Source organism: Cucurbita pepo, chromosome 9 (assembly GCF_057944985.1).
Source record: "Cucurbita pepo subsp. pepo isolate OVF chromosome 9, ASM5794498v1, whole genome shotgun sequence".
In the NCBI taxonomy this organism is placed as follows: Eukaryota; Viridiplantae; Streptophyta; class Magnoliopsida; order Cucurbitales; family Cucurbitaceae; genus Cucurbita; species Cucurbita pepo.
In genome coordinates this window covers 9,491,076-9,504,285 of record NC_141806.1, presented here as the reverse complement: position 1 = coordinate 9,504,285, position 13,210 = coordinate 9,491,076, and the positions used below count along the sequence as shown (strand labels likewise).

General features: G+C 34.6%; 3 protein-coding genes across 3 annotated transcripts; all 3 read left to right on the top strand.

Annotated features, from left to right (window-relative positions):
• Window positions 1-475: 475 nt before the first annotated feature.
• Window positions 476-925, top strand: LOC147791270 (S-protein homolog 1-like). The gene has a single exon (XM_087126612.1). The coding sequence runs from the start codon at window positions 476-478 to the stop codon at window positions 923-925; it is 450 nt and encodes a 149-aa protein (XP_086982738.1).
• Window positions 926-2,753: 1,828 nt separating this feature from the next.
• Window positions 2,754-3,203, top strand: LOC147791269 (S-protein homolog 1-like). Its single transcript, XM_087126611.1, has one exon. It carries the CDS (start codon window positions 2,754-2,756, stop codon window positions 3,201-3,203), a length of 450 nt encoding a protein of 149 aa, XP_086982737.1.
• A 3,765-nt stretch (window positions 3,204-6,968) lies between these two features.
• On the top strand, window positions 6,969-7,418 carry LOC147791268 (S-protein homolog 1-like). Its single transcript, XM_087126610.1, has one exon. It carries the CDS (start codon window positions 6,969-6,971, stop codon window positions 7,416-7,418), a length of 450 nt encoding a protein of 149 aa, XP_086982736.1.
• The last annotated feature ends 5,792 nt before the right edge of the window (window positions 7,419-13,210 follow it).

Sequence of the window (13,210 nt, the reverse complement as noted above, 5' to 3'; positions counted from 1 at the left end):
TAGAATTTTTTGAACTTATCTGTTCTACCTCACCCTAAAATTTCTAAGGTCCTCGTAAAAAGTTTGAAAGTTCAACTTAAAAAAATAAATCGGGAATTTAATACCTTGTTGGACTTGGGTGCTATACCATATGTAATCTATGAATTGCTTTCTCTATTTTATATTTTCTACCGGGAAGTATTCATATTTTGTTGTCCATTTTATGAGAGTGTTTTAAAAATCAATGAAATATTTATTATTCTTGGGCTAATAACTATTATCTATTCAAGGAATTTTGTTATTGAAAATCTAATAAATCTCTCAAATTATCCCAAAATTAACCTTAAATTGTGTTGCATAACGGAAATTAGTTAAATGATTGAGTTTTTTGCAACCATAGCATGCATTTACATAGTTTCTTGCATGTACTATAAGTACGTATATTTATTCACATGTCCAACACAAATTGGTAGTTAAGCTAAAGGTTGATTAGGAAATGATAAAGAATATTGTCGTTTTCTTTCTTTTCACGGTGGCTTTAGTTGGGGCTCAGGTTCCAAGGGTCGCGTTACCACCACCAGGACCTTCTAGATATTACATTCATGTGGTTAACGGGCTAAGCAAACTTGGGTTGCTTGTGCATTGTCAGTCTAAAGACGACGACTTGGGGTATCATCGTTTGCTTAATCATGGAGATGATTACCAGTGGAACTTCAAGGTTAGCTTTTGGGGATCAACCCTCTATTGGTGCAAATTGGAGACGCCACAAGCATATGTCTCTTTTGAAAGCTTTTGGCCTGAAACGCAGCACTTATGGCTCCGTGATAGGTGCAAACGTGGAACTGTAGGAACTTGTCTTTGGACGGCTAAAGATGATGGAATTTACTTGAGAAACTTTCTTGCTAATGTTGATGAATTGATTCACAAGTGGAACTATAAAAGTTAGAGAAGCTTTATTATCTCCTTTTGGTGGAATTATCCTTCCGGAACCAATGAAAAATAATGGAATAACACAAAAATAATGTTTTTTTTTTTTTTTGTATGAAATTTATTTCGTAACGAAGTGTATTGTTGTTCTCCAAAATTTTAAATTATGAAGAAAAACAAAATATTATATTTGTATATGAATACAAGTTTTCAAAGTTGTAATATAGTTTTTATATTAAAACTAAAAAAAAATGATGATTTTTACGGACCAATCTGAGAGAGAGTTTAGAACAATAAAATCTAAAATAGGTATTAAAAGCTCATGTTTCTGCCATCTTCACATCCATCTTAGAATAGGATGGTAGGCACAATCCTTGAATTTCCATATATCTTATTAAAAGTTTCACATATTACATTGTAGTTCCACAATCTTTCTTGATGTCCGATTTTCAAGAATTTGGATCTCGGACCAAAACTAAAAATATGAAAAAGCAAACAAAAAAAATGAAAAGTAACATAAAATAAAACATGAAAATTCGATAAAATATAAATTTAAAGGAAGATAAACAACACCAAAATTAAATACAAAATAATATTTAATTACAAGAGGGTCCTCTTAAATTTCTTTATAAATGCGAAAATGGTGTTGGGATATACGAACACAACTAGTGAGGCAAACACCTTATATCGTGTAAAGTTATATTATTCGGTTAGTAATGCAATCACACACAATATATGACTGTGACCTATCGTTTAAACCATAGCATGACCTTAGGCTTTTTTCAATTCTTGGCAGAGTTGGATGCATGGTACTTTTCTACACACGGCCCACGTACGCATACATGGACCCTTCAGACGGATTGGTATACGTGCCCCTTAGGCCGGACTTTGTCGGGCACAACACAATACACGTGACTGGACCCTCATAAAAGAAAAGGTCTTCATGATAACATGTCGAACATATATATCGAAGGTATGCATCCGTACTAACTTAACATAACGGGGAAGTATCCCGATACACATGACATACATACATACATGCACGAGGTCCCATGATTTTTATTCACTACATATAGTTCAAGTAATCATACTATAGCCAGAGTGTTCTTAGTTTATTGGATTTAGATTAGTGGTCGTAAAGTTCACTTTATTCAATAACAATCTTCACTTGATAAACAACAATAATAACTTTATTGAAAATAGAATATGTTTTTGTTTACAAACTATATGTTTTAGGGCATAAAACCCAACATCCTAGAGATTCAGGGTGTGACATGATGAAATCAAAACCCCATAACGGTTCTCCCAACAGGCATTGAGTAATTCTTGCGAAAGAAGTCTTGCGCAATTCCTGTTTGAAACTATAGTTCTAGAATTTTTTGAACTTATCTGTTCTACCTCACCCTAAAATTTCTAAGGTCCTCGTAAAAAGTTTGAAAGTTCAACTTAAAAAAATAAATCGGGAATTTAATACCTTGTTGGACTTGGGTGCTATACCATATGTAATCTATGAATTGCTTTCTCTATTTTATGTTTTCTACCGGGAAGTATTCATATTTTGTTGTCCATTTTATGAGAGTGTTTTAAAAATCAATGAAATATTTATTATTCTTGGGCTAATAACTATTATCTATTCAAGGAATTTTGTTATTGAAAATCTAATAAATCTCTCAAATTATCCCAAAATTAACCTTAAATTGTGTTGCATAACGGAGATTAGTTAAATGATTGAGTTTTTTTTGCAACCATAGCATGCATTTACATAGTTTCTTGCATGTACTATAAGTACGTATATTTATTCACATGTCCAACACAAATTGGTAGTTAAGCTAAAGGTTGATTAGGAAATGATAAAGAATATTGTCGTTTTCTTTCTTTTCACGGTGGCTTTAGTTGGGGCTCAGGTTCCAAGGGTCGCGTTACCACCACCAGGACCTTCTAGATATTACATTCATGTGGTTAACGGGCTAAGCAAACTTGGGTTGCTTGTGCATTGTCAGTCTAAAGACGATGACTTGGGGTATCATCGTTTGCTTAATCATGGAGATGATTACCAGTGGAACTTCAAGGTTAGCTTTTGGGGATCAACCCTCTATTGGTGCAAATTGGAGACGCCACAAGCATATGTCTCATTTGAAAGCTTTTGGCCTGAAACGCAGCACTTATGGCTCCGTGATAGGTGCAAACGTGGAACTGTAGGAACTTGTCTTTGGACGGCTAAAGATGATGGAATTTACTTGAGAAACTTTCTTGCTAATGTTGATGAATTGATTCACAAGTGGAACTATAAAAGTTAGAGAAGCTTTATTATCTCCTTTTGGTGGAATTATCCTTCCGGAACCAATGAAAAATAATGGAATAACACAAAAATGTTGTTTTTTTTTTGTATGAAATTTATTTTGTAACGAAGTGTATTGTTGTTCTCCAAAATTTTAAATTATGAAGAAAAACAAAATATTATATTTGTATATGAATACTGTTGGGTTTTATGTCCTAAAACTCATAGTTTGTAAACAAAGATATATTCTATTTTCAATAAAGTTATTATTGATGTTTATTCAGTAATAAATTGTTATTGAATAAAGTGAACTTTACGATCATTAATCTAAATCCAATAAACTAAGAACACTCTGGCTATAGTATGATTACTTGAACTATATGTAGAGACATAAGAGTGGATCAAGTTCAAGTATATAGTCAAAATGATCTATAGTATAAGGATAAGACTGAGTACCTTATTCTGGGGACACTATGGATGCGGCCCACTTTTGTATATGATATAAACAATGTGATCACTAAATTGTGCATGTGGAGACATGTGAGTGGGGGCGTCCTATGCAATGAGTATTGCATAAGATCGGACCATGAAGAAAACCACTCTCACTTTATAAAGTCGTTTACTGTTGAGACTAATTTTCTTTTCATTTGATAACCTAGGTAACTCGGTTTTAATCCTGAGCTAACCATGAACTCCTGTTTATTCGGAATTATCCTTAGATTTGCATGGGTGAGAGTGGCTCTAGTTCGCCGACTCAACAGGCCTCCCATTTCAGGGGTAAGACTGGGTGAATGGCTGGGGACATGGGGTGCAAGACGGAATTCACTCCTACCCACTTTTAGGGATAGAAGAAAGGTAGTTCCCTTAAGCACTGACTCCATGTCTTGAACAAGGGGCCCCACCCTCTCATTGGCCTGAGAGGGATTCGGTTTACTGGTTGGACCACAAACCAATTGTTCATTAGAGGATCAGTGAGACATAAGGAACAAGAAATGACTTCAGGGGTAAAACGGTAAATTGACCCAGCTCTAGTTACGAACAACCTGTGAAGGATCGACTTACTAATCATGGTTATATCAGATGGACAGAAATATATCTATAGTGAGGGGAGTGCAACTACTAGGCTATAGTGGAGTGTCCTAGTAGTTAACGAATGTTGGTTAACCAGGTCAATGAGTTTAATCGGTTAATCTTGGATCGTTGGAGCCCATGATCTATAGGTCCATTAGGTCCCTCTGCTAGCTCATATCGGACTAAACCATAGAACAGTGTGACGAGTGAGTTCGAAGTGTTTGAATTCAAATTAGGGAATATGCGTTACATATATACGATATATTTAACCGCAATTTTGTTTTATTTACGAATTAAACGAAAAGAGAGAATCTGAGATATTTAAATAAGATTTAAATATCTTAAATCAATTATGTGTCGGAATTGATTGGGATTGACATTTGAATTAATATTAAATATTAATTAAATAGTTTAATTAATCATTTAATGTTACTTTAATTTGAAATTCATTATTCAAATTAATTGTTGAATTAAAATGAAGAAAGTCAAAATGTTGACTTTCATCTAATGGAAAAATCCATGTTAGTGGAATTTTGAGGTGTCAAAATTTGGTTTAACCAAACTTGCATGTTTGCCAAATAAACCCCACAAGTTTGAGTGGAATTTTGAGTGTCAAAATTTGGTTAACTCAAACGTGCATGCTTGCCACATAATCCCAAACATTTGAGTGGAATTTTAAGTGTCAAAATTTGGTGATCTCAAGTTTGCATGAACATGCAAACTTGACTCTTTAAATAGAGTGATCATGATACTTGGAAGGGATTCTTCTTCATCTTGATGAAAAAACCTTGAAACAAACACTCTCTTTCACATATACAAAATCCCTCCCAAGTTTAGTCACTCACCGGATTCCACAATCCCGTTCTAAGGCCGGAGGATAGTGGAGAAGACACTAGTGGTGGTTCGAAACCGGTTCGTGAGGCAAAAGGAGTTTGAACTACAAAAGGTTAGTATTTAAACCCATTAAGTTTTAATACTTATGAACATGCTAGTTATTTACAATAATTGATGTTCTAAAAGTGCCTAAGATCCAAATTGCTTCCGCATGTGTTATATTAACACCATCAAATACAAGTTTTCAAAGTTGTAATATAGTGTTTATATTAAAACTAAAAAAAATGATGATTTTTACGGACCAATCTGAGAGAGAGTTTAGAACAATAAAATCTAAAATAGGTATTAAAAGCTCATGTTTCTGCCATCTTCACATCCATCTTAGAATAGGATGGTAGGCACAATCCTTGAATTTCCATATATCTTATTAAAAGTTTCACATATTACATTGTAGTTCCACAATCTTTCTTGATGTCCGATTTTCAAGAATTTGGATCTCGGACCAAAACTAAAAATATGAAAAAGCAAACAAAAAAAATGAAAAGTAACATAAAATAAAACATGAAAATTCGATAAAATATAAATTTAAAGGAAGATAAACAACACAAAAATTAAATACAAAATAATATTTAATTACAAGAGGGTCCTCTTAAATTTCTTTATAAATGCGAAAATGGTGTTGGGATATACGAACACAACTAGTGAGGCAAACACCTTATATCGTGTAAAGTTATATTATTCGGTTAGTAATGCAATCACACACAATATATGACTGTGACCTATCGTTTAAACCATAGCATGACCTTAGGCTTTTTTCAATTCTTGGCAGAGTTGGATGCATGGTACTTTTCTACACACGGCCCACGTACGCATACATGGACCCTTCAGACGGATTGGTATACGTGCCCCTTAGGCCGGACTTTGTCGGGCACAACACAATACACGTGACTGGACCCTCATAAAAGAAAAGGTCTTCATGATAACATGTCGAACATATATATCGAAGGTATGCATCCGTACTAACTTAACATAACGGGGAAGTATCCCGATACACATGACATACATACATACATGCACGAGGTCCCATGATTTTTATTCACTACATATAGTTCAAGTAATCATACTATAGCCAGAGTGTTCTTAGTTTATTGGATTTAGATTAGTGGTCGTAAAGTTCACTTTATTCAATAACAATCTTCACTTGATAAACAACAATAATAACTTTATTGAAAATAGAATATGTTTTTGTTTACAAACTATACGTTTTAGGGCATAAAACCCAACATCCTAGAGATTCAGGGTGTGACATGATGAAATCAAAACCCCATAACGGTTCTCCCAACAGGCATTGAGTAATTCTTGCGAAAGAAGTCTTGCGCAATTCCTGTTTGAAACTATAGTTCTAGAATTTTTTGAACTTATCTGTTCTACCTCACCCTAAAATTTCTAAGGTCCTCGTAAAAAGTTTGAAAGTTCAACTTAAAAAAATAAATCGGGAATTTAATGCCTTGTTGGACTTGGGTGCTATACCATATGTAATCTATGAATTGCTTTCTCTATTTTATATTTTCTACCGGGAAGTATTCATATTTTGTTGTCCATTTTATGAGAGTGTTTTAAAAATCAATGAAATATTTATTATTCTTGGGCTAATAACTATTATCTATTCAAGGAATTTTGTTAGTGAAAATCTAATAAATCTCTCAAATTATCCCAAAATTAACCTTAAATTGTGTTGCATAACCGAGATTAGTTAAATGATTGAGTTTTTTTGCAACCATAGCATGCATTTACATAGTTTCTTGCATGTACTATAAGTACGTATATTTATTCACATGTCCAACACAAATTGGTAGTTAAGCTAAAGGTTGATTAGGAAATGATAAAGAATATTGTCGTTTTCTTTCTTTTCACGGTGGCTTTAGTTGGGGCTCAGGTTCCAAGGGTCGCGTTACCACCACCAGGACCTTCTAGATATTACATTCATGTGGTTAACGGGCTAAGCAAACTTGGGTTGCTTGTGCATTGTCAGTCTAAAGACGATGACTTGGGGTATCATCGTTTGCTTAATCATGGAGATGATTACCAGTGGAACTTCAAGGTTAGCTTTTGGGGATCAACCCTCTATTGGTGCAAATTGGAGACGCCACAAGCATATGTCTCATTTGAAAGCTTTTGGCCTGAAACGCAGCACTTATGGCTCCGTGATAGGTGCAAACGTGGAACTGTAGGAACTTGTCTTTGGACGGCTAAAGATGATGGAATTTACTTGAGAAACTTTCTTGCTAATGTTGATGAATTGATTCACAAGTGGAACTATAAAAGTTAGAGAAGCTTTATTATCTCCTTTTGGTGGAATTATCCTTCCGGAACCAATGAAAAATAATGGAATAACACAAAAATGTTGTTTTTTTTTTTTTTGTATGAAATTTATTTCGTAACGAAGTGTATTGTTGTTCTCCAAAATTTTAAATTATGAAGAAAAACAAAATATTATATTTGTATATGAATACAAGTTTTCAAAGTTGTAATATAGTTTTTATATTAAAACTAAAAAAAAAATGATGATTTTTACTGACCAATCTGAGAGAGAGTTTAGAACAATAAAATCTAAAATAGGTATTAAAAGCTCATGTTTCTGCCATCTTCACATCGATCTTAGAATAGGATGGTAGGCACAATCCTTGAATTTCCATATATCTTATTAAAAGTTTCACATATTACATTGTAGTTCCACAATCTTTTTTGATGTCCGATTTTCAAGAATTTGGATCTCGGACCAAAACTAAAAATATGAAAAAGCAAACCAAAAAAATGAAAAGTAACATAAAATAAAACATGAAAATTCGATAAAATATAAATTTAAAGGAAGATAAACAACACCAAAATTAAATACAAAATAATATTTAATTACAAGAGGGTCCTCTTCAATTTCTTTATAAATGCGAAAATGGTGTTGGGATATACGAACGCAACTAGTGAGGCAAACACCTTATATCGTGTAAAGTTATATTATTCGGTTAGTAATGCAATCACACACAATATATGACTGTGACCTATCGTTTAAACCATAGCATGACCTTAGGCTTTTTTCAATTCTTGGCAGAGTTGGATGCATGGTACTTTTCTACACACGGCCCACGTACGCATACATGGACCCTTCAGACGGATTGGTATACGTGCCCCTTAGGCCGGACTTTGTCGGGCACAACACAATACACGTGACTGGACCCTCATAAAAGAAAAGGTCTTCATGATAACATGTCGAACATATATATCGAAGGTATGCATCCGTACTAACTTAACATAACGGGGAAGTATCCCGATACACATGACATACATACATACATGCACGAGGTCCCATGATTTTTATTCACTACATATAGTTCAAGTAATCATACTATAGCCAGAGTGTTCTTAGTTTATTGGATTTAGATTAGTGATCGTAATGTTCACTTTATTCAATAACAATCTTTACTTGATAAACAACAATAATAACTTTATTGAAAATAGAATATGTTTTTATTACAAACTATACGTTTTAGGGCATGGTACTTTTCTTCAATTCTCTAACAATCTTTGTGAAGCTAACTCGTTTATGTTTGCTCATAATGCAGTTCTCACAAGGACTCATAACAATCTCCGCATCAAATACACCTTGTTCATAGCCGACGATTTTTCGTACATATTCGACAGCGTCTTCAACAGACCTGACGTTGTCTTCTCCTTAATAATGTTGAACGCCATGTTTCTCGATAGCGTCAACCGGATCAGCCCCAAGGCTTGTCGATCCTTGAGCTTCCACTGTTCCGTGGTTATGGTATCCGGCTTCACCCCCAACAGAGGTTCGTGAAGATCTTTCTGGTACAGACAATCTTCAATCTGCATTTTCCAGAAACCGAAATCGGATCCATCGAACTTCTCAATTCCAATCTTTGAACTTTCCATCTTCACAGATCGTGGCGAGTTTCGCCTGACTCTGACTTCCGCCTGCCTCTGATACCAGTTGTTAGGATCGATATCAGTCGTTAGCTCTGATACCAGTTGTTAGGATCGATATCAGTCGTTAGCTCTGATACCAATTGTTAGGATCACACAACAACGCACACGCTCGATCTAGATGAACACAAAGAATGTGATAGAGAAAATTGCAAGGAGAACTCTGGCTAAAAGGATTCTTCTTTTTTATCGATGACTTCAGGTATGTACAACAAGAGAGAGTACAGAGAATAGAAAAGTACATTTTCAAAGCTCTACCGGACCAGATATATATATATGGTATAGTTTACTATATATAGCTTTATCAGATTTAGCCATCTACTATATATAGCTATTTACCATATATAGTTTTACCGGATATAACTTTACCATATATAGCTTTACCATATATAGCTTTACTATATATAGCTTTACCAAATATAGCTTTACTTGATATAACCGTTGACCAAGCTATAAATAAGTATTAGGCTCCATAACATAACACTTTTAACCAATCTCTCAATCCTATTGAGATTAATGTGGCCTAGTCTTAAGTACCAAAGATAGGTATTAGAAGAAATCTTTTGTCGTTTATTTTGAGTTTCAGCTGTTTTAAACATCTCGGTATTTAAAATAGCTTTTGTTTCGCTCGGTTTTAACATATATAAGTTGTTTTCTAGTTTTGCAGAACAAATATGAATACCTCTTTTGCAAATGAACACTTCATTGATTTCAAAAGATACTTTATACAATTGTTCTAATAAACAAGAGATAGATATTAGATTTCTTTTCATTTTAGGAACAAAAAGTACATTATCTAATATAATGAATCTATCTCCAAAAAACAACTTTAAATTTCCTACTAATCTTGCTGAGACAACCTCTCCTGTTCCAACCCTGAGTCTTATCTCGCTGTCTGCAAGCATTCTCCAGGAGCTAGTTTCCTGGTAAAAAGAACAAATTTGATTAGTCGCCCCTGAATCTAGTATCCAAGTTGAGTTTTCATACTCTACTAAACATATTTATACAACGAGTAAATCATATTTACCTTGTTGTGTCTTTTCGTCTTTCTTCTCTGCAAGGTATTTTGGGCAGTTTCTCTTCCAGTGCTCGTTTTCGTTAAATGGAAACATTTTCCTTTATCTGCTTTTTGAACCATGTGTTTGCGGTTAGTAGGAATCTTATTTTTCCCTTTACCCTTTACCCGTCTTCTTCATCAAAACACTTTCAGAAGTTGAAGGTCCAGACTTATTTTTGAGGATGATCCTCGTAATAATTTCATGGAAATAGCAACATTTGCTTCTCCTGTTTGTCCCTTGTTCGTTAAGAGGGACTGATAAGTCTGTAGCTCATTGAGAAGAGCAGTCAAGTTATATTATATTTTGTTCATTACCACATTGGTGCGGAACTGGAAGAACCTCTTCGAAAGAGACATCATGATAAAACTGACTTGACTCTTCTCATCAATGACAACTTCATTTTCTTTTGCCACATTGAAATGGACCATCATGTCCAGGACATGTTCTCTAACTGAGGTCCCTTCTTTCATACGGCAGTTGTAAATGTATTTTATGGTTTCATGTCTAAGGGAGAAGGACGGTTGTCCAAACATCCCTTTTAGAGATTCCATAATCTCTTTAGCAGTACCCATAACATCGTGTTTCTTAGCCAAAACATCAGATATGCTGGCTAGAATGTACACTCAGGCTTTGTCATTTGCCTTTATCCATCTGTCGTACGCATCCTGAACTGTTCGGTACATTTAAGATGGGGTTTGGAGGACACTCCTCAGTTAAAACAAACCTTAAATCATCAATGACCAATATTGTGTTTAGGTTTGATTTCCAAGTTGCATAATTGTCGCCGTTTAATTTCTCAGAAGCGAGTAATTGTACTATTGAGTTTGTCATGCTGTGATATAAAGAAAATTCTATTAGTGATTTGACTTAATCCTGTTTAATCAAATCAGTTTTAGCAAATGTAATAATGTATCCAACTCATTATTAATTTGCAACGATACTTTAGTGAGTTAGAGCAACTGCTACCGAGGGGCAGTCAATCACTCATTCACTAAACCAAGACATTAGTGACTTAAACACTAATCCCAGAATAACTCTTGTTCCTATAGTGTTCTTAATTATCGTTGTTTTGTTCAAGAATATACCAACTATTAGTATTTCTTCGTAAGTGTGACCCGCCATTTTCAGACCTCATAGATCGGTCCCAACAATGCTATCGAATGAAAAAGCCAAAGTTGGAAATGGACCTAAGAAATCCTATCAATTTCTTGAGTTTGCGTTGTTTCGACTCCCATGTTACGACCCTCTGAATGGGTAGTTGCTCTAGGGCAACATGCAGGTGGAACATGGGAATCTCACGGTGCAGCCTAGTGGTGGAGACCATAGGACGTATTTGATATACTTCCTTCTCCCACTTACTGTAATACTTTCTCTATTCACCTTGTTATTGACTCATGCATATACCTTTCGAATGGAGGACTCTCCCAGGGCAACATGAGGCCGAGCATGAATCTCACTGTGTGAATTTTACAGAGAGCATGAAAAGAAAACGATGTATCTTATACACCTTTTTCCTCCCACTAAGTATTTTAGATGGTTGGGTATACTCATTACTTAAGTATATTCCGGCTAATTAAATATAACTTAAGTCTACGTGATTTTTCTAAATCTTACATCACTTAAGCATGCTCATAAAACTGGGCTAACTAAGCTCAAGTACTGGTCCGATCTCCGGGTAGTAGGTGTTTCGTAAACTGTCAACTTAAGTACCTCCAGCCTTAGACAAGATCGTGCCAGGTGAGCTTTCTCGTAACCGCAATTTTGTAAGACATCAACCTATTTTAACTATTAAAATTGATCGTGCTCGGTTCTTAACCCTAAGTGAGCATGCACTTATCTTTATTATAGATTTTAACGTCTATCTTGTTTTATGACGTTGAAAATAACCTATAACATGCATCTAACATGCTTTATATAACAATTATATAATCATCCATTCCATGCAATAATATAACAATTTATATCTATCACTCATGGAACCCTAAACATGCATACTATACATTATAACACTTATAACATACTTGGAATGCATGAAACATGCTTAGCCTATGGTGGGATTTTAAATCTATATGACATACTTTATGCATATAAATTTTCTATTAAATTAAAACATACATTCATAATGCATAATTAATTAAACACACTAAAGTGGATTGGTTTTGGCATTTTAAAACAAGCAATTAACTAAATTATTCATTAATAATTAAAATAACTTGAACCGCTCCCCAGGTCCACGAACTAGGTGAACCAACCCTTAAAAACGTTGAACCGGACCCCAAAGGTAGCAAAAACACCCAAACCGCCTCTTCCATCTTCTTCTTCGGTTCAGCTTGCTATCTTTTCCATTTTCGATCAATTACAACCTAAAATGAACTCTAATGACTCCATAAAAATTACAGACCTTTCTTCATTCATTAAAGCCCATACACATTAGGCTTATTACAATAATTGTATCAAATGGAAGCATAAAAAAAATGCCAAAACCAAAACCATCCACTTTAGCAACCACAAAATTTCATTCATGAAATGGTACCCACCATGATCAAATTAATGTAAATAAAGTGCATAAAACCTTCTCTGATACCAATTGATGGTGTTAATAGAACACATGCGGAAGCAATTTGGATCTTAGGCACTCTAAGTACATCAATTATAGTAAATTAGCTAGCATGTTTCAAAAGCATGAGTTTGAATACTAACTTTTTGTCGCTCAAGTTTATTAACGAACCGGTTTCAAACCACCACTAGTGTCTTCTCCACTATCCTCCGGCCTTGAAACGGGATTGTGGAATCCGGTGAGTGACTAAACTTGGGAGGAATTTTGTATATATGAAGAGAGTGTTTGTGAGAGGTTTTTCTCAAGGTTTTTCACCAAGAAGAAGAAGACCTTCCATGTATCATGATCACTCTATTTAAAGAGTCATGTTTGCATGTTCATGCAAATTTGAGATCACCAAATTTTGACACTCAAAATTCCACTCAAATGTTTGGGATTATGTGGCAAGCATGCATGTTTGAGATAACCAAATTTTGACACTCAAATTTCCACTCAAACTTGTGGGGT

What these genes read in the sequence shown, in the direction of transcription:
- LOC147791270 (XM_087126612.1), top strand. Translation starts at nt 476, where the DNA reads ATGATAAAGAATATTGTCGTTTTCTTTCTTTTCACGGTGGCTTTAGTT.
- LOC147791269 (XM_087126611.1), top strand. Translation starts at nt 2,754, where the DNA reads ATGATAAAGAATATTGTCGTTTTCTTTCTTTTCACGGTGGCTTTAGTT.
- LOC147791268 (XM_087126610.1), top strand. Translation starts at nt 6,969, where the DNA reads ATGATAAAGAATATTGTCGTTTTCTTTCTTTTCACGGTGGCTTTAGTT.